The sequence below is a fragment of the Gambusia affinis genome, linkage group LG22, assembly GCF_019740435.1.
Source record: "Gambusia affinis linkage group LG22, SWU_Gaff_1.0, whole genome shotgun sequence".
NCBI classification, from domain to species: domain Eukaryota; kingdom Metazoa; phylum Chordata; class Actinopteri; order Cyprinodontiformes; family Poeciliidae; genus Gambusia; species Gambusia affinis.
The window spans coordinates 2497647-2524536 of NC_057889.1; the positions used below are offsets into that span (position 1 = coordinate 2497647).

General features: G+C 35.6%; 2 protein-coding genes across 7 annotated transcripts in view; one reads left to right on the forward strand and one right to left on the reverse strand.

Annotated features, from left to right (window-relative positions):
* LOC122825196 (triadin-like) lies at positions 1-25565 on the reverse strand. Of its 6 annotated transcripts, XR_006369595.1 has the most exons (33): positions 25238-25565; positions 20875-21087; positions 19969-20019; positions 18604-18729; positions 18408-18434; positions 17234-17260; positions 16030-16817; positions 14865-15855; positions 13849-13962; positions 13412-13612; positions 13267-13329; positions 12123-12161; positions 11898-11942; positions 11756-11824; positions 11599-11634; positions 11472-11519; positions 9029-9082; positions 8869-8916; positions 8556-8786; positions 8341-8382; positions 8205-8243; positions 7859-7909; positions 7730-7777; positions 7596-7643; positions 7478-7513; positions 7298-7345; positions 7140-7184; positions 6851-6967; positions 5149-5193; positions 5044-5070; positions 3362-3397; positions 2122-2175; positions 1645-1731 (listed from the first exon to the last, which is right to left on the reverse strand). XR_006369595.1 is itself a non-coding variant. In XM_044106386.1 (32 exons), exons 1-32 carry the CDS (start codon positions 25254-25256, stop codon positions 1580-1582), a joined length of 3942 nt encoding a protein of 1313 aa, XP_043962321.1. In that variant the 5' UTR covers positions 25257-25565; the 3' UTR covers positions 1-1579. The 6 variants fall into 6 exon arrangements, 5 of the variants coding, with proteins under 5 accessions (XP_043962321.1, XP_043962322.1, XP_043962319.1 ...); XM_044106386.1 differs by lacking the exon at positions 3362-3397 and having other exon boundaries at positions 1-1731; XM_044106387.1 differs by lacking the exons at positions 3362-3397; positions 7140-7184 and having other exon boundaries at positions 1-1731.
* Positions 21094-26890, forward strand: part of znf512 (zinc finger protein 512) — a 24944-nt gene continuing 19147 nt past the window's right edge. The window contains exon 1 of the mRNA XM_044106391.1: positions 21094-23724. The gene's annotated coding sequence lies outside the window, so the exon portion shown is untranslated. The remainder of the gene's footprint in view (positions 23725-26890) is intronic.

Genomic DNA, 26890 nt, shown 5'->3' on the forward strand with positions numbered 1-26890 from the left:
CCACATGTGAAACTGCTTTATTTAGTCCCTTTGCAGCAGTACAAGTATGCTGGACTATTCTGTCACATAAACTATTTATTTTCAACATTCTTTGATGATAATCATGTGCACAGAACCATCAGGAGAGAAACATTGTGGGAGTAGAACCTCCCTTTTGGTTCCTTTACAGTAGCATAGATTTCTATTGAATAAGACAACAGAAGGAAATGTCTGGCAGCGCTCAGTAAGTCATGAAACCATAACGGTGAACGTGTTGCTGAGTCACATCACCAGAACCGAGAAGAATCGAGGTAAAACAACGACAGCGTATCAGGCCCGGTTCACAGGCTGATAAGAAAACTACATTCTTTCACCGCGTCGCTTCAGTTGGTCACGTCTAAGTTGTCCTGCAGTTTCCCCGTCTCCAAACGCGTCACGTTAAAACTCCTGCAGCTTCGCCACCGTTATCTACGGAGGCCTGAAGGTGCCACAATTTAAGAAAAACATTGAGAGAAAAGGTTTCAATAACCGAATAAAATATGGAAATAATTAAAATAATTATTTGAAAATAATTAAGTGTATTTTTGATGCATAATAGAAATATAATTATTTCAAAGTTCTGTGTTATCTAAAATATTCATAATGGATAATTCAGATGTTGTATGTAATTTAAGTCTTTATCTCCAATTTTACTGATAACATATATAAATAACTACCAATTTTCTTAATATTATTGTTTATTTTGACACTCTGTTAAGTAAGCAGAAATCTCCACATTACCCAGTTCTAATTCCACATATTTAAACTGCACTGCTTTTCATTTTTGCTATAATTTGTTTTGTACAGTAAAGTACAACACTTTTGTTTTTCTACTTTAGTTTCTCTCTTTAATATACTCTTTTTTTAAAAATTAGTTTTACATATGCATTTGTTTGTAAAACTTAACTTTTTGCATTGCAGTTGGGTCTCACTTGATGGCATAAAAAAGGAAGGAATTAGCTTGTTTTCTGGGATTCAAACTATAAAAGGAGAAATGCCTGTAATTTAAATATTTAAAGGTTAAACCAGGACACCATCCTGCTCTCTGATAGAGAGCCTCTCAGTTTTTATTACCATGCAGCTGGATTTTACTGCTGGATGTTAGGAGACGGGGAAGCTGCTGGGATAAAAGTGGGAGCCTCTGGGTTTGGAGTCTTCACTGTCAGCATGCTAATCTCTTGCACCCACAGGTGATCTGTGATGAACAGGAGCAGCGCAGGTCACTGCTGTGACATTTAGTAGCGAAGCAGAAAAAGGTAAAAACTGTCAGCTTTCAAATTCCTTGTGGTTAAAATTATATATAAAAAAACCAAAGGGTTGATTGGAAATGTATTTTGTATTTGCAAAGAAAATCTTAAACTTAGTCACAATGTATTGCAGTAAACGTGTAGCTGTGGGTGCAAAAGACTGAGAACATTTCAGAAGCGTCCCCAGCAGCTCAACCACTGAAAAAATCAGTAAAGTAAAAATAAAATCTATCTGTCCTCTTTTTGTTTTCTTGCCTGTGTCTGAATCACAGACAGAGGAAGTCACAGAATTAGAGATCTGTCCGTCAGTCGGGTCAGTGTCCCGCTGCTCTGGCTGCTCTCTGCTGCTCCAGCATCGACCGTACAGCAGGGGACAACATGGAGGGAGACATGGCCGGGGTGAAAGGTCGTAAAGGATAGTGTGCATGTTTTCCTGGGAAATAGATGCACTGGAAGTATTTCTGACCTGGAAAGAAAAGAAGGCGATATGACGTGTGTGTGTGTGGGTGTGTGTGTGTGTGTATGTGGGGGGGGGGGGGGGGGTTTAATCAGTGGTGGTTCAAGCATGAAGAGAGGAAGATATAAACAAAAATACAATATCTAAATAAATTAAAAAATCTTGTAAATTACTTCAAAATGAAATTGGTGCTTAATGGTTGCAATCTTTCTACAGCAGACATGATTTGAAATGAAGTTAGTACTTTATCATTAGCTTCCACCATGTTGTTGTAATACTTCAGCATTAAACTAATAATGTTTATGATTATAAGGTTTATAATTTAGGGTTAGTTGTGCCCACCATCATTGACTACTGTTGATCTTTTAATTTGAATTTAATTACAGAAGCAGATCTTACTCGGTTTCTTCTTTTCTGTCTTCTCTGTAAGATTGTCTTCAGTCTCAGGCTCCTCTGCAAGAAGTCAAACATAATAAACTGAGATTAAGGAATTATGCGCTCATCATAATTGGAGGAAATGGAGACAGTGACTTACTGCAAGTTTATAAACAGAAAAACTTGAATAGATGGATTTTTTTTCCCCAACAATCATTATTTCGCCTCTTCAATCTTATTCCAAAGTTCAACTTTTTAAAAATTAAGTTGCTTCTTCAAAAACCCTTTACAGTGAAGATAAAAAGAAACACTGATACTTGGAGATCTTATAAATTGCCGACAACTTTGATTTGTTTGAAGATCAGTGTTTTAAAGCAAATTTTATGAAATTTGTTGGAAAGTTTGAGCATGGACAAAATATTTAAAACAAAACTGATTCATTTAAGAAACTTTTTTCATCTCTCATGTCTATTTTTCCATGTTTATTTATTTGTATAGTTGTCATTTCCACCAGTCAGCCTGAGGTTATAAACTTTAAGCTATAAACAACAAATAGCTTCATGATCTCCTGAAGTAAAACCTAGTTTTAAATCAAAATGAAAAATCTATCAATATCTAATTATTATTGTAAGTTATTATTATGAGCAGTTTAGTATCTGAAAACTTTTGATAATATAAAAGTTTTGACCTATGTGGTAAGACTTAACATCACACAGCAATGTGTAAACATCTTTTCAATTCTATCAAAACTAAAATATAATGTTAATACACACATACAAAAAATATGCATATATCAAATAATTCAAATTATTGGATAACTTTGATTAAGGTCAGTTTTAAGAAAAAGTGTAAATGTCTTCACTGGTACTGGGATCATGCCTTTCCACACCACTAAAGTACTTCTTTTAAAATACTTTACCACAGATTCTGTTTTTTCTTCTTTTTTCAGCCAAAATCAAACGGGTGTAGAAAACAGGAGGAGTTCTGTCAGAAACTAGAGAAGTGTGGGGACACTCGGGGTGGTGATGGGAATCCACTGAATGACTCATTATGAACAGGAGACTAATCAGTTTTGGTTCTTAGGTTTAATCTATTAATGCTGTAAAACATAAATCTCTTCAAATAATTCAAGACCCTTAAAGATGTGGATAATCTCGTCTCAGTTAGATTATCTCATTAAACTCTTTTACTGTGCTGTCATTAGCGTTAGCATCTCCTCATACTGGTTCAGTCAGTGGAAATAAGGTGAGAACATACTTTATACCTCAGACCTTACAGGAAGCAGCGTCTTCCCCATTCGCTAGTAACAAAGCATACACATAAAATTATTATTGTCAAAAATAAAAATAACTCCCACACCGCTATATTAGTCGGAGATAAATGTTAAAATCACAAAATTCAATAAATATATTCTGGATGATATTTTTAGTTTTATCGAAGCGATTTAATGAATGTCATTAAGAATACATTTTTACCTTATTACTGCTATCCTTCCAAGTTTTGTGGGTTTTTTCAGCCATTTTATTGTAAATTTATCAAATTAAAGGCCTACATGAAGTGTGTTGTTTGGTTTGATTGAAACATGCTCTATGCATTAAGGCCCAAAACATTTCAACTTTCTCCAGCGTGACAAACAATGCTCACTGGGTCTGGGCCTGTCACGATAACAAATTTTGCTGAACAATTAATTGTTTCAAAAATTATCGTGATAAATGATAATATTGTTTGAAGACCTTTTTACACTGATTTAATGGAAATGACGTAATAATGCATGTGATTTCCTGCCAAAGATAAATGCACTTTATTTTCAAAAGAGCATTAAACACTGGAACTGAAAAACAAAATGAACAAAACAATCAAAAATTAAATGGATTCTCACTCTCCATTAACAAAAAATGTACTAGAATAAAAACTAAACATAAAGTCAAATTGGAAATAAATACTGCATTCAACCAAAAGAGTGCAGATTATGAAGTCTGTAAATTATATTGACCTTCAGTAATCATTAGATTTAAATAGAGAAAATGGGCACATCGACTACCTGATGCAATAGTTCACACTACACGATTATTTGCCACAATTTTCCCCTTACAACAATCTTAGAACGGTCAACATTCTAAGATTGTCGCTTGTAATTTCATAACTGATCATCCTGTAGTGTGTGGTGTGTTACGGTAGATCGTTGTGGCCGCCGATCTAAATCAGGGGTTTTCCCCGACTGGGAGCTTAACGCAGCCTGTTGAATGTGACAGGTAGCCAATCAGAAAGCCGGATTCTCCTCCTGCTTTCTGAGGGGAAATTACAGAGGGGAATCCCAAACAGCTGACATTGGAGATGATATGTGGAAACAACATTAATGTTTATAAAACATTTGATGCAAAGAATATAGAAATGACGAGGGGAGGAGTTGCAGCGAAATTGCTACGCAGTTGATGAACCCGGTAACCTTTCAGCTGTTCTTCGTTAACGTGACATAAATAGGTTATGATGATTTTCATTCAGTCAGGACGTTATGCTGACACTAGAGCCACATGCACTGCAGGTAGATTGTAGTATAGTATTGATTAATGCCTGGTTTTAAAATGAGTTAATTGAACTTGTAGCCATTATTTTGTGCCCATTGTTGGACACCACACGGCACGATGGAACCCGATGGAACCGTTATACCTAGGATTTCTTTCTCTCAGGTTTTGAAAATGGGCCGACAATCAGCTGACAGCTCTAAGATGGTGTAGTGTGAACTGAACATTAGTCTGAGGAAATGAGGAAGGGAGGGTCAGTGGAGAGCAGTGGAGTTGAGCCTTTTTTCATTCAGTGTCATCAACAGAAAGAGAAAAAGCCAGAAGAAACGATAAAGCTGATAATTAAAATTAGGTCGATAGTTTTAATTTATTGTGCGATCAATTGATTTGTTTATCACGACAGGCCTAACTGGGTCATACTTACGAGTTTTCGTTGGCTGTTTGTCTTTATCTAGAGTTTGAGAAAAGATGCTGATCAGTTTGAAGTCAGGATTTCAGAGGAATCATTTATTATTTTCTGGCTCTATACCTTCAGCTTCTTTGCCTGGTTTCTTTTCAGCCTTTGCAGCTTTTTCTGTAACAGAAAAGAAAAAGCCCAATTATATCCTGCAAAATGCATCACCATCATCATTTACATTCCCTCTGTGTTGCACCTCACAGCACATCCTCAATTAGAGTTTTATCTGGCAGAAAACAACTTTAATCACATAATCCATACACCTTTTTACAAGCCAGATTCTCTCCCAGACGTCAAAATAAACACATAAAAATGCCAATAATCTGGTAAAAAGTATGAGATTTGAATCATAACAATTTGTATTTGCTCATTAAATGGTCACTGGTTTGTTTTTAGAATACATTATGTATTGGTTATTATGCTGGAGATAAATATTTGTGTTTCATTGTGATTGTGCTTAATGCAGCGATCAGGATATGTCCTTTTTAACAGACAAACCCGCAAACCGCTCGTTCTCCTATAGTTGGACGTTTTGAAATCTACACATTATGAACCTGAGTGGGAATTTTCTGGTAATCTTTTCTCAACTCTTTTCTGACCATTTCCTCCCACTCCCACACATTCTGTCTAATTATTCCCCTTTTCTATTGCATGCCTTCAGCCTGTTAACATTAGTGAACTCTGCCGGCTTTCCATCTCTTCTCAGCATCATTTGAGGATTCAGTTATTGTGACTAAAGTGAGGTCAAAGGCATTTCATCCTGCCCACTCTCGGCTTTAAAACTGAAATACATTTTATTATACAATACAAATTTAACAGCTATTTCTAATAAATGTAAAGCACAAAATCCATGGCTACTTTGGAAGGACACATATGAGAGAGATAATTTTCTGTGCTAAAAATAATATATGAGCATAGCTTTAGTTTCAGAAACAATGTGGTTTGGACAGATAAGACCAAAGTTAAGATGTTTGGCCTTTTTACAGAAAAAATAAAAAATGCACATGAGGACAGACATCTCATTCAAACTGTGAAGCATGGTGGTGGAGGAATGATGACCTGGACTTCTTTTGCATTCACTGGATGACAACAACAATAAAGGATAATGTATAAAGTAAGACATGTATAAGAGAAAGGGTTAGGGTTGAATAAGTTTCTACTTATACTTACTTGAATGTTAATATATCTGAAATAAACTAGACTAACTCTGCTCTCATTGGTTTGACCATGAACTTCTCTGAATACGAAGTTTTCTTACAGCCAAACATCAAATATCTTTAACTGGATGATCAGCAGAAAACAAATTGGGGTGATGCAACGGCCTAGTCAAAGTCCAGAAATCAACCTGATTAAAGTGTTTTGGTGGGACTTTCAGTTAACTTTTCAAAAATAAATATCTTTAACCTCAATGAAGTCAGATAATGTTATGAAGTCCCAATGGACTAAAATCATCCAGAATGAATGAAAAAACTGATCAACTACTGAAGAGTTACAGATGCTAAAGATGACTCTATTCAATCATGGGGTTTCTGAGACAGAACTTTTATTATTAGGTTCATCTGTTTAATACATAATAATGACGTGAAATCTGTAATGCCATTTTCTATGATTGAACTTTGAGGTAAGAAATTTCAGAGACAAGATTATATTTGTGTTCTTATATGGAAAATATACAGATAAAAACAATGGTTGGCTGTCCTAGATTACTAATAGAACCACTAAGTACAGGAAAGTGTCTGTTGTGTTTAACCTGCATTGTTTTTGTTGAAGTTACCTGATTTAAAGGAAACTCTGATTGGTTTCTTTGGCTCAGCTCTAGCGGTCACGTTTGTCCTCCTGTCAGCTTCCAGTCTTGTCCTCAGTCTCAGAGGCTGTGGACGTGATTCTGGTTCTGTCCAACACAACATGTTTTACTCATTTATGCAAAAGCAAACCATTAGCATCTGCATTCAGTGGACTAGAAAAGTTTTAAATTCAGTTAGAAACTTGGTCAAACTCAATTACTTAAAAAAAAATGAACCATCGGGAAAGTTTGCAGAGTTCATGCATCATCAGAATTGCACCTTTCTTATCTTTGAATGCTTTGACTTTGCTCTTGACAGCCGGCGCTCCGGAGGGGAACAGAAACAATTAGTTTCTAATCAACAATCATCTCTCTTGTCACTGCAGTGAATGATGACTGACTTCATGCATATTAATTTGAGTCGGTGCGTGTTGTTACCTGTCCTCTTAGACACTGATTTCCTCTTCTGCTGTACAGCTGCAGGCTCTAACATTATGAGCAAATTGTTGGGATTAGCTTTAAAAAAATCATGTTTCTGTATCACTGCTGACATTTTCTTTAGGCTGCATCTCAATTTATTTAGTAATGACAACCCAGACAATGCTAGACTCAGCTAACCTTTTCTTGATTTAGTTTTCTCTTTTGCAGGCCTCTCTATGGACAGAAAACAGAAAAAGACAAATAACAACAGAAAACAAGAACATGCAGCTAATAAAGTAATTAATATTTAAGGTACCTTTTTTAGCTTCAGTTGGAAGTTTTGATTTCATCTTTACAGGCCTCTCTAGAAAGAAATGATAAAATATGACCAAAAAAAAGCAAAGTTTTTGAAAGCATACAGCCTGATAACTCAGCTAAAATCAGATTTACCTATTTTAGCTTCAGCTGGAAGTTTGGATTTCTCCTTTGGAAGCTTCTCTGTAGATGAAACAGTAAATTTGAAATGAGCAACATTTTTTAAAATATTTATATTATCAATTTTTTAAGCATATACTTCACCTTCTTTAGCCTCAGCAGAAAGTTTGATTTTCTCTTTTTTCGGAGCTTTAGCTAAAGAAACAAACATTTGTGTTCATTTTAATTTCTATGTAAATTATTTCACAGCATTTATTATAATGGAATAGTTTAAGTCATAAAGTCACTGTGTTAACCGAAGCTAAACAGGAAATGCTTCTTTATGTTTCGTCCTTTTCACTCAGAGAAAATAATTGCGGTAAAATGACCACAGAAGGCAAATTGTGCCTAATTAATGCATTATATTACAGTTATCACATGCTGTAGCTGCAGTTAATTTCAGAAAACATCCCACTGATTCAGTGAATTAAAGCAGAAGAAGATCCAGTACCTTTTACTGAATCAGCAACCTTAGTTTTTTTCTTTGCAGCTGAGAAAACACAATAAAATACATAATTACTGCTCACAGCTGTAATTAGGAGGAAAATGTTGATGTCTGCAAATTTAACTCGTTAAATAGTTTGTACCTTTCTTCACTGAGGGAGCTTTTCTCACAACTTTCTCTGGTTCTAAAAGAAAAACAAATATAATTTTTTATCATTCAATATTTGCTTTAAAACTGGAACTATATTAACTTGATATGTATTATGTGTTTCTCTTTGTGTAATCATGTCTTTCTTCAGATCTTTGCTGTTTTTAATCCATTTCCATAGTAACTAATCATCTTCAAGGTCCTCCTCACCCTGGTCTTCAGCTGCTGCCGGCGGAGCCTCAGGCTCCACCGGTGGTTCAGGTTGTGGAGCCTCTGGCTGTTCTGCTTGTACTGATGAAGAAGGTTCTACAGGTTGCACTGGTGGCTGATAAGGCTGATAGTGAGCATAGAGTGGCTGCATTAGTGGAGGAGGAGGCTGCTGATATGGAGGCTGTGATGGAGGAGCTGGAGGGTGAACGGTCACAATCGGAGCAGAGGGAGCTAGAAAAAAAACAAAAGTTGTTCATGACCTCACTGCATGCTAAATATCAGACCAGAGTTGATCCCATATCAGAGTGAATACCTGACATAGTTGGAGGAGGATACGGATTGTCTGTGACGATGTGATGAACTGGAAAACACAGACAATTTCAGCAAACAGATGGCTTACTTAATTATGATGCAACCAGTCTTTTACAGATTTTTAAGCATTTCATGTATGTTATTATTAGAGGGTGACTTACCGTACCATCCTGGGGGGGCCGGGCAGTAAACTGGAGCAGGTCTGCAGGGACTGACTGCAGCAAAAATTAAATGCATATTAAAGTTTCCTCATGTAATCCAAACTATCTGGAGTCAAATAAACAGGAGAGAAGTTAACATAACTTTTCAGGTCAGTTGCTTTTTTTTCCTTTCATACAGAAAGTCAAAGTATGTTTCTGAAAATGTCCAAATACATCACCTAAGGTCTTTTGATTAACACTTGCTGCCAAATATAAGTCAAAAATCACATCTTATGTACATATGTATTTAGTATGTTTGAAAATCAATAAATTCTATGACTTGTATATACATCAGATGCTTAACTAGCTTAATAATCATACTTTGTGTTTCAATATGATTTTAATTGTAGATAATGAAATGGATAACTATAGTTATGTTGCAAGAAATGTTTATGGTTGAATGAGCTTTAAAATGCTAACTGCTGACTTTCAAATTTGAAATGTAAACATTATTTTCTTTTCCTTATGTTTGTTTCTTTAGTTGACTGAAGAATTATTTTTTTGTTTATTTTTATGCACCATGCATAGTTCCATTTCAGCAGAAGGCTGTTTCACAAACCAGGACAGCGGATGGACCTTACCAAGCTCCGCCCACAACCGACCCACGTGACCGCAAGTCTCACAAGCAAAGCCTCGTAGCGCATTGTTTCTATGTAAACATGACTCCATTAGTGCATAATTTCTACCGGATTTTCACAATATATAGGCTACTAAAATGGACAGAGGAAATACCAAGTTCACGTCATCATCTGGGAGGAGGTTACTGGTTTCTCAGTCACAAGCTGGTTGCAAACCTGAGGTTAGCAGGTGTCAGTCGGTCAGTTATGGTAGATCTGAAATTTGGTTTGATGACCTCAATATGAGAAGCTACAGACTGATAAGAGGAACCAAAGAGCTCTGTTACGGTAAAGAAGCCATTTGTTTGTTAAAATTTTATGAAATCTATTTGTTCTTTTTGATGTTTGTTATGAATGACGTATAGTCACAAACAAACAGGGTAATTGGTCCAACGTTTAGAAACTACAGCGGCTGTAATGAGCCACAGCAAATGTAAACAAAGGTAAAATAACCCGAACAGGTGATCAACTCAAAACCATTCGTACCTTTTTAGTCTGTCTCTCTTTGTAGTTTAAGCACACTTGTTACCGTATCAACCGCCTGCGCCCCGCAAGACGAGCAAAGATTACGTTAAAAACATAACATTCACTCCGTTACGATATCAAGTTTCCAGGCTTGATATTTATTTCTGGATTATTAATCGCTTCCCTGAACACAGCGATGGTTGATTGACCAGCTGTACTTTGTGCTAGAGTGGCTAACACGAGTAACAGTTTAGTCCAAAGCGTTTTCTGCTAAAATAAAATCTTTAGTGTGTGTCAGATACAGTACACGTTGCATATTGATCTGTTTAGCTAACGTAAGACTGTGTAGCAGACAGTCTTCAAGGTGTAGAAGTTGTATCAGAACTGCTATTATGCGGTACTTAGCTAACGGGAAGCTAGTGTTTGTGAGACTGCCACCCACGTGACCACGTAGAATGAGCATCAGCCAATGAAAAGCGGCCCCTCTGGTAAGGTCCATTAAGCCGGGATTTTCCAGATATCCTAGCACCAAAGCAGTGGCGGTTACTGGTTACCATGGTGATTTGTCCTATGCCGCTAGCCTTACCCAGAGCAGGTTTAGCTAGTTCTGTTTAGGCCGCTATATCGATCATAAACCAATGTTTTTTCTCAATGATTGTCACACAACATTTTAAACATATCATTATTTGCATCATAAATACCTTTTGCTTTTGTGGAGGAGCTGCGTGCAACAAAATACATTTTATAATCTACGGTGCAATTTCTCTTCTTTCTTTTGATTGCCGTTAAGCTGCTGTTGCGCTAACAACTAAATAGGAAGTCGACACTTCAAAATAAAAGCATCACAACTCAAACGGGAAGTTAAAACTAATTAAGGGTTTACGTCAGAACAAGTCAGTTGTACATTGTAGTCAACCTTTACCAGATACTGAAAAATGTTCTTAAATTTAATCTTCACCTGTTTTCATGCTTGTTCTCTATAAACATTGATAAAAATATGCAACAAAAAACGAGCACACATACTTCGTCACACTTACTTCCCCTGGTTTTTGAGTTTACAGTTGTTCTTTTGAGGAAATAACAAGTAAATCTTGAATAGTGTGATTATGACGTTTTTTAGTTAAGAGCAGGGGTTTGCAAATGTTTTTAGGCTATTTGAGATTTGAATAAGGATTAGAAAATCAACAAAGTAAAAAAAAAAAAAAGCTAAATCTGTAGCCACAAAATTAGGAGAATAATGTAATTTGTGGTTGTTGTTTTTTTACTTGGTATATTGATTAGAAAACAAAAGAGGGAAAAACTATATAATGTTAATTGTTTACCTTCCTGTGCAGACTCTGTGGTATCTTCCTGTTCCTTGGTCTCCATCACTGGTGATAAAAAATAGTCCAATTAAGGGGAAAAAATAATATCCCCTTTTTTGTAATAATGTGTATTTGACTTGCTTACCTGTTTTTGACATCTTGCTCTTCTGTTTTATCTTAGCTTTATGAAATAAAATTCATATTAATATTTCCATTAACGGATTAAAATAATGTCACTGCTGTCTGGCACTAGTTTATCGATAAGTGTGCATGACTGCTGAGATTTCTTATGTTCTGGATACCTTTCAGAAGAGGACCTAATCTTCGGATTCTTCTGGCTTTTGGCTCCAGAGCCGGAAATCTAGGAAGAGCTGGACCAAACATCGGAGCGTAGTTGAAGTAATTACACCAACACAAGACATGTATAATAGTGTTTGGTATTACCTTGTCTTTTTGGCTTTTCATCTGTCTTCTTCACAGTTTCCTGTTCTTAAAGTAAAATACAAATAAATGAACAGGAAAAAAATATTTTCAACCTACTTTTCAATGCATCATAATAATTCCTTCAAGTTATAAACTTTTATAAAATAGAAAACTATTATTTTTGTTGTATTTGGAAAGATTTTGTTGCTTATTAAAAGAAAAAAGTTTTATTTTTATTAGAATTACCTTTTTTCCGTCGCACAGCCGACACCCTTCGGGGAGCATCTAACAGATAAACACTAAATTAAAATCCTAAAAATATCAAAAATAGAGAATTTTTAATACTGATTTGCAAATATATTCATACTTCTTGAACTTTTTAATATTTTGTCATTATACAATCGCAAATTTTAATGTATTTTATTTTCTGTCTTGTTCGTTTCTTTGTTTTTTTTTCCTGTTTTTCCATTTTAGTTCACCCATCATGTTAGTTTATTTATTGTCATTGTTTGTGTTTGGATTTGTTTTGTTAGATTACTATTTCTTTCTGTTTATTGTTTATATCAGGTTGAGGTTTCCTTTCTCCTTCATTACTTTTTTCTTTGTTTATTTTTCACCTCACTCTCATTCTACCATTCGGCTGCATCCACTCACCAATGATTAGCTCTTCTGTCTCCTTTGTCATTTCCACATTTCCTACTGGGTAGATAAGCTCTCCAGTTCTCATCAGCTGAATTTCAGTTGCTAATGTGCATAAAACTTTGTTGATTTCTCAATAGTGTCAAAAAAGCACAATTTTGCAATTGCAGTGTTTCAATTAAAAAAGAAATGCAATTAAAATTACTAAGTTTGTTCATGTGATGGGATATTTACAAACATCCTCGTACCCCTTCCTGTTTTCTTCTTCTTTTTTTCCACCTGTAGCAACATCAGGTTATTGATCATGTGACTCATGTGATGTGAAAAAAGTGTTTGCATTGCAGTTTTGCAAAAAATACTAATACAGCTGAAAGATGGCGTCATCTTGGCACAAAAATCTTTTAACTAAAATTGGTGTTTCCATTAAGCAAATTTATTTTTGTAATTCCAATTTGCTTAATTTTATGGTCAATGGAGATTCAGATGTTGTTTTCCACTGACTCCTTCTGTTGCATTTCTTTTCCTCCATGTTTTCCTCGTTATCTCATGTTATTTTCCCTTAATCTTAAATAGCAATCTTATTCTACTGCCTGCATTTTTGACCAGTTATAAACTTATACTCAACTTCAGGTATTCAAAGTTCAGGAGGTATAAATACTACGGCACATGTTCATGATACTTGTGATTAAATTCAGCTGCTCAAGTTTAAACTGAGATTTTGTATATGAATTAACCAGGAATACAAACAAACCTTTTTTATCTGCAGTCTTGGTGACAGTCTGTTTTGTCTTTGCAGAATGTAGGCAGGGACATTCTGAAAATCACAAAGTACAAAATTAAAGTTACATGAAAAACAAATCAGGTAAAAACTCATTTCCTCAGGCTCAGTTTCTAACCTGCTGGTTCTGTTTTGGATGTTTCCTCCTCTGGTTCAGGCACAGGTTTAATCACATCCACTGTGGCCTTTTCTTCGTCTCCGTCTTCGTCGTACTCCTCTTCCTTATCTTCGGATTTGTCGATGGATTTCTGAGGCTTAGAAACAGATTCTTCAGCTTCCTCTTCATCTTTCTCCTCAGGAGCAGCAGGTTGGCTGGTCTCTGATGGGAACCAAACAAAACACTAACACTTACACATTTATAAACAAACTGAAAAACTGTGAGATCTTCTTAAGCGCTATCAGACGTTCTGGTGCAGTTTTAATCTGCAAAATTATTTAAAATATGAATCGTAGTTTTTATTTGAGTCTTTCTCTCATGAAGTGATTGCATTGCTCTTATTTTAAAAATCTAAAATAAAGACACTAATTTTCATATAATTTATAGCTGATATTTACCAGCTTCTTCTGTTTCATCTTCCTCCACCTTGACTTCATCAGCTTCAGCCTCTTCATCATCTACTGCAGTCTTTGCTGCCTCCTCCTGGCCAGTGATCGCTGCTGCAATGGCGGCTTCAATTATAAACCACATTCGTCATTAAAATTAGTTACTAAAATTAGTTAATTTTAGATACTATAAATGATCAAATGTCTACATATTTATTTAATGAAAGTTAACTTTAAGACTGAGATGACTGTGGCTGAATTAAATCTGGTTTCAGAATTCCAAATATCAGATAATATTTGTACATGCAGCTTCATGGGCCTCTGTTACACATTTATTTATTTCCTTTCTTTGATTTTAAACACTAAAAATTCAACCAATCTAGTTTTATTTATTTTTTTGTCATTACTGTTTTACCAAAATGGGTCTCATTGGATTAGAGGCAACTCATTAGGGCTAAATTATTGCTAGTTTGGTTCTGATTTAATAAACATCAACAACTTTATAGCCTCAATTTTTTAGGCTTTGAACAATGTTAGTCAGCTTAACCCTTCTACAGTTGCAGAAACTTATTGATGATCCTCAATAAACTAGAGGATCGTCAATAAGTTTATTTATTTCAGTTATTCAATTTTATTGTGTCCTAAATGGATTTGTTAAACTGATAACTTTCAGCTATTTATTTCTATCAGTTTTGATGATTACAGCTCACAGCCAATGAAAATCAATAGCTTAGTTTCTCAGAAGAAACTAAAAACAGTTTGCATACTGCTGCATGATAAGGAAAAGTTGAGTGGAAGAAAAAAGTACCATAGAGTAGTAGAACTGCAGTAACTGCAGCACATTTGAAAGGTTAAGCCCAACAAGGTGTGAATTATTACTCTGGTAATAATTTTTTAATTCTATAAATTTCAGTGTTTATATTTTATTGCTGTCATTTTGTGAAGTTTTTCCCAAAAACTGTAAATCTGTGGTTGAACTTTTGGATATTTTGGATTAAAAAATGGAGGAAATGAAATTTTAACCTCACCTGACAACAGGATGTCATCAAGTCCATCATCATCTTCCTCGTCTTCATCTTCCTCGTCTTCATCTTCACCTTCACCTTCGTCTTCCTCAGCTTCATCAATGTCTTCCTCTGTGCCAACCAATGTTTCTATAACTTCTTTCTCCTCTTCATCATCCAAGCTGGTCTCAACATCGTCTTCCTCTGTTTCATCTTCATCCTCACTCAGAGAGTCCTCATCAAGATCTTCTTCATCATCATCATCATCATCATCATCTTTGTCGCCCAACACTCCACTGTCTGAGCTGACCAAAGGAAGAATGTCCGCCTCTTCCTCTTCCTCTTCCTCTTCCTCTTCCTCTTCCTCCTCTGCTACTTCTTTTTCTTCCTCCTGTAAAGGTTTGACAAGATCTTCTTCATCTTCATCAACCTCAAGGTCAATGAGGTCGTCCTTATCAAGGTCTTCATCTTTACCTTCATCTTCATCATCTGCAAACAGTTCAGAGGAAGCCACAGAAACGTCGTCTGATTGGTCCAGATCATCTTCCTCAGAAACCTTTAGGTCATCATCACCATCATCATCATCATCGACAGGTGGTAGAGGAGAAAGATCTTCCTCATCTTTAACGATGAGATCTTCATCACTAGAAATTGCTATGTGAGGAAGATCTAGATCCAAGTCTTCCTCAGTGTCCTCTGCGATAAACTCATCGCTGTCTGTCGTCGCTGCTAGTCTGTCATCTTCATCATCTTCCTCACTGGACAGAAGTGCTGAGTCACTGATGTCTGAGGAATCCACAAATGCATCGTCACTGCTGTCATCCTCATGCTCTTCATCTTTAACATCATCATCATCGTCAGGCAGCGGTGCCTCTTCGTCGCTGTCTATGACGACGACGGGAACGTCGGAATCAGGAGACAGAGACTCCTCTTCATCGTCTGAGGTGGAAACGGGTTCAGGAGACGCCTCCTCCTCTTCATCAGCAGCTGCAGGTTCTTCTTCTTCATCCTCCTCCTCTTCATCAGCAGCTGCAGGTTCTTCTTCTTCATCCTCCTCCTCTTCATCAGCAGCTGCAGCTTCATCAGAGGCCTCCTTTTCCTCCTCTTCATCAGCAGCTGCAGGTTCTTCTTCTTCATCCTCCTCCTCTTCATCAGCAGCTGCAGGTTCTTCTTCTTCATCCTCCTCCTCTTCATCAGCAGCTGCAGCTTCATCAGAGGCCTCCTTTTCCTCCTCTTCATCATCAGCTGCAGCGTCTGCCTTCATTTCTTTTTCATCTTCTTCTCCTGCCTCCTCTTCATCATCCTCAGCCTCTACTGCAGCTGATGGAGGAGCTTCATCATCTTCCTCCTCTTCAGGTTCTTCAGCTTCCTCCAATTCAGCTCCTTCATCCTCCTCCTCTTCCTCTCCTTCCTCCTCCTTTTCGTCCTCCTTCTCTTGGATGTCTCCTTGCAGCTCCTCCTCCTCATCTTCTTCAGATTCTAGTGCTTCTTCCTCCTCTTCCTCCCCTTCTTCGACTTTTTCAGAGCTTACTGCTTCCTCCTCCTCACCTTCTTCTTCATCATCCTCATCTTCATCAGCTAAAGCATCTTCCTCCTCCTCTGTTTCCTCATCTTCACCCAACTCTTCTTCCTCCTCCTCTTCTTCAACTTCTTCAGTGCTTACTGCTTCCTCTTCCTCATCTGCTTGTTCCTCCTCCTCTTCTTCCTCCTGCTCTTCTTCTGCTTCCTCATCATCAGCTAACTCTTTATCCTCCTCATATTCCTCCTCATACTCATACTCCTCCTCATCATAATCCTCTTCATATTCCCCTTCCTCATCATACTCCTCCTCGTCTTCCTCCTCTTCCTCCTCTTCCTCTATTTCATACTCCTCCTCTTCCTCCTCCTCCTCTATTTCATCTTCATCCTCTTCTTTCTCCTCTTCCTTTGATGCTTCTTCTGCCTTTTCTAGTTTTGTCTGAACTTGCATTCCTATAACTGTAAAAATGCATAAGGTATAATAATAATAATAATAATAATAATAATAATAATAATAATAATAATAATAATAATAATAATAATAATAATAATAATACATTAAAAGCAGAAATCAAAACTATTTCTCCTGGAAAATTTTTGAAGACTATTTTTTTTTATACTATGAAATCAAGCAATAGAAAAAAAGTGGCACCACAAGTAAAATTTTTATGATGATGTTGAAAGAAAATCAAGTACGGATGATATTTAACTGATATGTTGTTACGACAACAAAAACAAGTTAAACAATTACATAAATTTGATGGAAGTTTTTATTATGGTTTTCATTTCGGTGCGTTTTTGTACCAGTGCAGGTGTTTCAGATGATGACGTTTGCTTATGCAGAAAGAATGATGAAATGTATTCAGGGAACATACCTTTACTTCTTGGCGGTAAAAATTCTCCTACAGAAGCAAATAAAACATTTTAAAAGTCAATCGAGAAACTGGAACAATAAAGTCAAAGTGTAGATACTTTTTCACATTGCAATATAAATCTAATTAATTGGAATATTTTGGAGGGAGATATTAAGTGTCTAGTTAATAATGATCAAGGATGAAAAGCACAACTATTAAAGGAAAGCAGAAGAAGAAGAATCTCCTGTTTTTATCGCCATTAGTTGTTATATCAGAAACCAAACTTCACCCACCCAAAAAACTGAAATACCTTTTGGTTTCTTACTCTTCACCTGACCTTCCTCCTCCTCATCATCATCCAACCATCTTGACTCTTTGAAATGATTCATAAATAAAAGGAGCTTAGATGTAAAAAATTATTATGTGTATTAAATCAAAGGTTCCCAGCCTTAATTTAACCTGATAAATGCCATGTACAGTGTCTCCAAACTTTATACTTGCTGCAAATCAAATTATATAAACACAAGTCAAAAACTCATCCATGGCTCACAGCCTTCTGCTGTCATGTTATAATTGTTTTATTAGCATTTTTGTGTACATTATTTAAGCTACAAGTTGTTTCATTGTATTTTTGTTGGGCAGAATCTGAAACTTGTGGATCCTAGATGTGAATGTTTTCCTGTAGTTCTTCAACTTTATTAGATTTTAATTTCAAGAAGCTAAGTTCAATTTTAATCTTAATTTTACCACATTTCTTCTTAAACAGACTTGAATCTGATACCAGATCTTTCTAGAAGCCAGAAGGTTAGATTAGGGTGATGGCAGGGAGGCCTTCCAAACAAAACGACGTAGAGTCTGTCTCCAAAAATGAATTAGAAATTGAAAACGTGCAAAAATCTGCTACTTTCTGAATCCCATCAAAAATTTTCCATTTATAATTTGCCACATTCCATTTTTCAATAAAACTTTACAAAAACATATACTCATATTGTGATTGCATAAAATTTCTTTTAAAATCAAAATCTGATGTTAATTCCCTGCTCCTCTTAAGAAGTTCTTACTCAAGCAGTTTAAAAATATTGAATTGAAGTAGATCTTCCATTTGTTTGTGCTACACAAAAAATGAACACAGAAGGCAAAGTTTGCCGTAGGATTGAGGAAGAATGATTCTCTATGAAGCTGCTGTAGAACAAACCTTTTTTCCTCACTGCATACAACATTCCTGCAGAGGAAGATAAAAAAAAAAAAACATGTACATGAATGTGTTGAAAATTTGATCATAAAATAAATCTATAATCACTCTTTTTCAAACATGCTTGAATAAGACAAAATATAATTCCTATTTTTATTCAAATGCAATGTGTAATTGTGTGTTGAAGAACTCAGTGTACCTTCTTCTTCGTCTGGAGCAATGAGGTTCGCAGTGAAACGGAACATGGCGCTAATAATGTTTGTTGATTCATCCACAGCATCATTCACCACCTTCACAGGATCTGAACCGAACTTACTGAGACCTCCTGGTGGAGTACAGAGGTCAACAAGGCAAAAACACAAAGATTTTAGTTTATATTTATCAACATTGTAACTAAATTGAATAATTTCAAACAATAAGAGTTTCTGTATAATTAAATATTTTCTTCAAGACAGACATAGATCCACTTTGAGGGGTTAAACTGAAAGTGGGGCAGCAAGAACTTTTAAGAAATGGATCCTAAAACGTCACAGGAGGTAAGGGTAACCCATCTTCCAGTTTAACTTCCTCAGGACGCATTCCGACATAATGCTGCATAAAGAAGCATTTCAGAAATCCTTCAAATCTTCAGCCTTCAGCTTCAGTCAGAAACTGCTTTATACATAACAGGGATTTCAGAGGAGCTCGATTAGCCTAATCAGAAATCGATAATTAATGCAACTAATTGGAATCAAGCTCATCTGAAGTTCAATTATTTCAAAAATCCATAGTTTCTGTTTTCAGATCAAACTTCATTCATGGATTTTGTGAATGTTTGAACCAGAAAAGTTCAGGAAATAAACTGCAAACATCAGAAAACAATGCAGTCAATGTACTCCTCCCTCTACAGAACATTGTAAAATAATCTTAATATGACTGTACAGATTATTATTCAATAGTTTGCCAACTTACAAACTAATGAACAGTCAATAATTACTATGCCATTATTTTAGTTGAAAAATCTGTTCCCCTCCTCACCTGTGGTGGCGCTGCACCAAGAACCACTGAACCACAAAAACCTCTAAAGAAGACACCGAGGAACTGCCTGATTCACAAAATGAAAATAAAAATGGATTGGCGTCATATTTTAGCGGTTGCGGGATTTGTTTTTTCTCTAACCAAAAGACAACCAGCCATTTCTCACACTAGCTTTAGGCTCTAGCTAGCGTTTGTTTTGGTTGTATTTACCCAGAGTTCCTTGCGCTATAGTCCGCCTCCTTCTTTTGGAGCGGTTTCATTCTGTCTCTCTAAATTAAAACTCACTACCACAATAACTAGAGACTGTTCATTTCTTTGTATGTGAGCAAATGCACAAAATCAGGACAGGCAAATATCCATTTCTTCCACTGAAGCTAAACATCCAGAATCCTGCTAAAGCACCAGAAACTGCTTGCAAATGCATCTTCTTTTAAAAACAGAGGGACTAATCTGTAAACAGCTATGTTTTGATGTTATATGAAGCCATTAGTAGTTTTAGAAGAAGCATTAGGGATCTGCTAAGTTAGCTGCAGGTGAGAAGTCTTGCCTCTGCGCCCTGAACTCTTTAAAACCTTCCTGATCCCAGCAGGAGGGCGATCTGGTTGGATGAAAAACAGTGATGATGAGTAAAAACCTTTAGTGAGAAAGGAAAGTAAAACCAACATGATGGTAAGGTTTTACATGCATCCAGTCTTTTTCAATAATAAATCTGATTATTATAGCTTTTACAAACATTATTATTGATGTGTACATTAATTTGCATTACGCTGTCAGTGTAAATTAAAATGAAATGAAATAACTAACCAAAATCAGTTTCTTGTGAGTCTTTCTGTTAGAGATGAATGGTGGGAGATTTTCAATAGTAGTGTTAGAATAGATAACTCTGTTATAATACAATTATTCAAATAATATTATTTGAATAATATTATTCATTTATTATTCAGATATAATAAACAATGCTGAGAGACTACACAGCCTAATTTAATGGCTTTAATATGATAAAACTGAAGAAAATTTCCAGGGGAATTTTTTCTGCAAATATTAAAATTGCCAGTTTCTCCCTGAAGTTAGCAAAAACTTAAGGATAAAACATACAATAAAGACTAAAAGAAAATATTTATTTCTTCCTTTATACCCAAATAAACTATGTTTTCACATAATTCCAAACATTAAAGCTTAAAAACAATATATTCAGAAATGCAATAATTGTAAAGCGTTTTTATGCAGTTTTTAAAATTGCTTTAGTCTTACTTAAAGTGCCAAACAACATACCACAGAGTTTAGTTTGTGACTACTTTCTAAAGAAAGGTGAAGTCAAACTGAAAACAAAAATATCAAAATCTCTAAAATTCTAGATTTAAAATAATGGATGAACCACAGAGAATCAAATAAGAAGAAATATTCAATAAGTTCAACATCAGAATTTACCAAATATTCACCATTCTTCTTTTACCTGCAATGGTCTTATAGTCGGCCAAATCAAACATAATGATGAAGACGCATGTCCAGGTGATGATTAGTGCCAGAACCAGGATCCAGGCCAGAGGGGAGCTGAACGTAGAGTAGAGGTCATCTGTAAACATTTTCTTTGACGACCGGAGAGTCGTCGAGCCGGCCTCTCCGGCCTTCCCGTCAATGACCATGGTGGTTGTCACTGACGATCGAGCTGAAGAAAAAAAATAGTCAAATCAAAAAATAAAGGACATAATATCAAAAATATCTGCTGGATCACATGAGGCAAAAAGTAGTTAAAAAAGCAATCAGTGATTTTATTCTCTTTTATTCTGGTCCCTGTTGTAACAAAGGTTATAGAAATTATGATGGAGAAATTCAGGATGTTATTAACCATTTAATGTACATTAGAATAAACAGAGATTCTAAACAAAAAGAAGAAAGCATCTCTTAAGCATCAGACCTTGTCAGATGTTTGAACATTTTAATTTTATTTGTGCTTCTGGTTTGTGATCACTTTCTTATTATTTAGTTAGATCTTCTATTTTAGTTTATTCTTTCTGTTAGTTTATATGTTTGTTTCCTTAGATTAGTGCTTCTCTCTGTTTACTATTGAAGTCAAGTTTAGTTATTTTTCCATGAAGTTTTCTCTGCTTTACTTATGACTCATAATTTCCTTCAGTCTGCCATTCTGCTCCCCTTCACAGCTGTTCCTTATTTCCTTATTAATTTCTGCCTGTTCCCTTCACCAGCTGCATCTACTCACCTGTGATTAGCTCTCCTGGTTCTCATGTCATCCTCCTCAGTGTGTCTATTTCTTCATTTCTGCATTGTTCTCTGTGGATTCTCCACCTTTTCTGAGCAACTCATCAGTTTCCTGCAACTGATCAGAAACTCAGCGAAAGATCAATTTCCTGATCTTTGCTCCTCATCCCCACAGTTATTCTACAAAAGTTCTTTGTTTTTTATTTATTTATTTTTATTGAAAACTTTGGCTTTTCATTGGGATCCTACCTTTTGCACATCATAATATATTTTGTTATTGTTGTATATTTGGCAGTTTTTTTGAAGAAAAACAAATAAATAAAAACAAATAAGAAAAACAAATAAAGTAAGAAGAATGATGTAATATTACAAGAAAAAAAGTTGATTATGAGAACATAATCAAAATAATAATAGAATAAAGTTGTAGTATGAGAATGAAGTTGTACAAGAATAAACTCGGAATATTTTGATAATAAAGTCAGAAAATAAAGTAGTAATATTACCAGAATAAAGTCTCAATATTACAAGAATGAAGTCAAAATAATGCAGGAATAAATTAATAATATATTCTCAAAATAAAGTCAGAATATATAAGAATCTAAGTAGAATAAAATCTCTATATTACCAGAATAATATAATAACTTTATTCTCGTAATATTATGGCTTTATTCTCTGAATTTTACTATTTTTATTTTCTTAGCCTGGATTGAATACCCCGTCATGCAAATGAGCTTTTTTTTTTCTTACAATCCAGGGTTTTTGTACAGATTTTCAGTATTTTGCATTGTGCTTTACTTTAATTCACATTTGCTTCTAGCTGTATTTTTTTTGTTTTGGTTTCCTTTGTTTTGTTTTTCTAATTAGGAAAGAAAGTTAGAGATTAGGTACGAGGCAGTTGTAGTTTCCCTCTGTTTTATTCACCAGTTAGACGTCTTTAATTTGCATTTTGGCTGCTGTAAAATGGATCATGGCTTCCTGGCGGTGTCCCAATCAGTGGTTTATGCTGCTGTGTGTCTGTCAGACCAGCTGAAGCCACCTGTTGACTCTCCTCAGCTCACTGCTGGCGGCGACTGCAAGCTTCTTCATTACTGCTGACTAAGAAAGCTTAGCAGCTCTGAACACAAACCACAATCCACGCTCTGCTCCCATTCCCACTGATCGAGTCTGGACACCAGCTACAGCTACAGCGTGTGAATGCTGTGTTTTGAGGGAGGATGCAGGTGGATGGCTTAGTGTACAAATCAATTCATAACAGATTGTGTTTTTATAAGAAAAATAAATATTTATTCAGACTCCTACATCTTTTTGATGTTTTTGCATCACCGACTCAAATGTTGTCCAGCAGTTCTGATGTGATTCCAGAGTACTTCTTGGTGTTGGATTATGTATTATTTTAAAGAATATTTTCTAATCTTATCTTCTTTCAATGAGACTATATAATATTTGTAAGGTTCTTCAGATGAAAATGTCAGGATCCTGGATTGTTTGAGTTTTTTAGTGCTTTTCTTAGTTTGGTTCTTTCTTTGGTTAGTCATTCTTTTGCATTTTGTTATTTTTCTGTTTGTTTATTGTTTACTCCCTGCTCCTCTCTCTCTCCCTCAGTCTGCCTGCCTGGTCTCTCCTCTCAGCTGAACCTTGTTTACACTCAGCCATGTGTTCGTGATCCAGCAATCAAGCTCCAAAGTACTAAAGCTGCTCATTTTCCTTCAGTCTATTGGTTCCTAGTGTTTTATTCCTGCTGGTCCAATGCACTTTTCCCTTCATACTGCTGTGTTTGTATTTTTTCATTAATAGTATCAATTCCATCATTTTTGGGGTTTTTTACAACCACAACAGAAAATAATTTAAGGCTTGTTTCAATGTGATTGTCAGTGTGACTGATTGATGTGTTGACATTTATAGTTAAAGATCCTGAAATCAGTGTCTTTGTTTTCAGATGACCTCTTAACCTCTGGCCTTTTCATGCGAGCTTGGATGAGCACCAGTTTCTGAAACCTGCTTTAAAAGGCTTGTTCAGTCATCCACACATGAATCCTCCAGTTTACAGCTGATCTGTCTCCATCTATGGTTTCTACAATCCTACCAGGTATCCATTATAGCCCAGCTAAGATTGTCTGCAGTGTTGTCAAAGTAAGCCTGAGGAAATGATTAAATATTACTATAAATACAACAAAATGCATTGCTACAAATAGACGAATAACTATTTTATCTATTTGTCAATATTATTAATCTATGTGAGGAAAAACCCGAGGTTCAGTCTGGGATAAAATATTAGGTTTATTATTTTCTGTCAGACATTCTGTTTTTCACCAAAAAATTGATCCATTAACTCTTTGAAACTGTTGCTTTAAAATCTTCAGATAATATTTAAGAGCTTTTGTCATGGATAATGATGAGATATGAGGAAGAAATATTTCAGTGCATGTTAATTTCAAGATTCAGTTCAAATTTAATCAGTTATCTGGAGGTTCAATTTATTAAGATCAATTTTTAACGAAATAAGATTCAAGATCTATAGCTGCACATTTGCTTTTTCATCTGTCTGCAGCATCAGTCATTTCAGCTTTTCCATCTGCAATTTAAAATTCTGCAGCAAAAATAAATAAATTTGAACTTGTAATCCAATCTAATGAGAGCCATTATTTTTGCAGTTTTGTAACATTTATGGCAAAAATATAGCCTACATTTAAATGCTACTTGACTCAAAGTTATCCCATGAGTCTTTGCTTTGTAGTTCATCACCAAGATCCATTTAGTTAGTTTGTAATCATTCAGACGCAATATAATCATCTGATTAAGCAGTAAAATTGGAAACTTAGAAGAAAATTTCTCATATGTTGGCATTTCTAGGAGGAATTCAGAGTAAACTTTGAATTTAAGTTTCAAGTGAGCCTGACTTATTGTGTGCTATGATGTGACAATAGTGAAGAAATTCATTTTCAAACAGGAACTCTTCAGCCATGTTTTGGTAGTCAAACTTCTTCTCCAAAGCATGTTGTCAAAGGTTCACACGACAACAATAAAAACCAAAAAAGTAATTAAAGAAACACTTTCATAACATTTCATAAGAATTGATTAGTAGATTAAATGTCTCACTGCTGAGCATGTAATTCTTAATTTTGGATCTCTTTTGACCACAAAATAAATGTACTTTCTCAAAGGTTGGATTTTTCCTATTTAATTATGACAGTATCTTAAGGCTTATTGCACAAATTTGTGATCTGCAAACAGGAGTGAACTGTAGTTTCAAAAATAAGCTTAATTACTGACATTGACTAAATCTGGTAAAATAAGAAAAAGTAATGTCATGCAGTATCAGGTGACATGATTATTGGCGACAGTGTTGATAGTGACTGGGTCCTACATGTCTCAGAAATGTCTCAGAGATCTACAAAGAGCTGCCAGCTGCTTCTTTATAAAACACTTCTTAAATTGAAAAGTTTAATGTCCAAACATCTTTGTCATGTGGGCCAAAATTGTTGAATTAAAATGCAGTTGGGGCCACAATTTGGACACCCATAGTTTAATTTACAAACAACAAAACTTTTGCCAGAGCAAAATACAGAAGGAGGATTTCTCAAACTGAGATAAAACTTTACCTTCAGCTGCTTCAGTCATACTTCCAGAATTAAAATCCTTCTGAAAAGGCGATCCTTCGGCAGATTATGTTTCCATGAAGACAAAACATTGGGATTTTTCTCACTCTGAACGATTTGATCCGACGGGGTATTCCAGCATAAAAAACTCTGAAGCCAAGACTCTCAAAAATTAGAACTTCCTTTCTTTTATCAGACGGACAAAAAGTCCAAATATTTTCTAACGTTTGTCTTTAATGCTACACGAGAGGAAAAGGCAGGAGAGACAGAGTGACAGAGACCAAGTTTAGACAGTCAGTGTCTTTGCCCTTTGGCAGGTTGGGCCTGGGATTGCAGATACAGCAATCCCCCTCCTCCACCCGACCAGCTCAGACAGAATTAGACTGACCACTGGGACCGCTGCAGTGATCCAAGCAAAAGGCAGAAGAGAAGAGAGGAGAGGTAACTTTACCCAACCGGCCCGCGTTGCTGCACCATGTGACCACAAGGTGTCCAAGGTGTTAATATCTTTTAATGTAACATTTTTTCCATGAGTTTGATGGAAAAATTCAACTGCCAGCTGAGAAACTGTAAACCTAATTGGTGCTGGTGCATTCACGTGGCATTCAGAGCCAGAGATATTTTTAGAGGGGTCTTCTGCTGCTGGTATTCTGCTTCGCCTTTTAAGGCCAGAGGTGTGACCCCACTAATCAGTCTGCAGCACATCAGACCTCCTCTGCTCCAGGCAGGGCTGTCATCAAGTGGTGAGCACAGCAGAGCTCAGATTGTGGAGTAGAATCTGGAAGCAAAATGAAATGGATTTCAATGGCGTCATGGTTAAGAAAAGAAATAAACAGATGGTTAATAAATAAACAGACGGTTAAAGGTGACCTATCATGCTTCCTTGAACAGGTTTGGATAAATCGATTAGATATACAAAACATGTTTGTTACAATTTTATGCAGAAAATCATTCTTAGATGATGAGATTTGAATCTGCTAGTTTCTGCATATTTTCAGCTCCTTTCAGAATGAGCCATTTTAGGGCCTCTGTCACTTTAAATCCAAATAAACTGCTGCTGCTGACCTAACTCAGTGTTTACACTTGCCCATGAAAATATCTGCAATGGATTAAATGAATAATATTACTTATAACAATATAGAATCAATAGAAGAAAACATATTTGTTTTTATAGCTAGCTATTATATATGTATTTTGAAATAATTACTCTGTTGCAGCTGCTCAGTCAAATACTTTAGTTCTTGTGTACATTTATTATGCAGAGCCACTTATTTCATTTTCTCAGTGCAAATTCATTCCTGTCAATATCAAACATGGTGTGGAATAAAAAAGGCTGGGTGCTTTCGTACCTACCAGATAATTACACATATTTACTATCACAGCAACTTTATGCTGGTGTTCAGTGAAGCATATTACATATTTTACAGTTTGCTCAAAATCTGGAGCCATAAAACAGTGTTACTCCTTAAATTGCTGAAGGGAAGAGTGTTAGATATTCAGGATATATGTTGTTAGTCACATTGTCTACTAAAAAGAACAAAACAATTTCTTACCTGCATATTTTACCTCAGACATGTCCCTGTGGAGAGATAAAGATATTAAAATGTTTATTTCATCACCACAGTTTAAAAAGGTCCAAGATGAGCTAAAGAAGTT

Excerpts from the sequence above, each read along its gene's own strand:
- LOC122825196 (XM_044106384.1), bottom strand. Across the intron at positions 11,520-11,598 it reads GAGCAAGATGTCAAAAACAG|TGATGGAGACCAAGGAACAG; the intron begins GTAAGCAAGTCA and ends TTTTATCACCAG. Across the intron at positions 8,917-9,028 it reads GGCCCCCCCAGGATGGTACG|TTCATCACATCGTCACAGAC; the intron begins GTAAGTCACCCT and ends TGTGTTTTCCAG.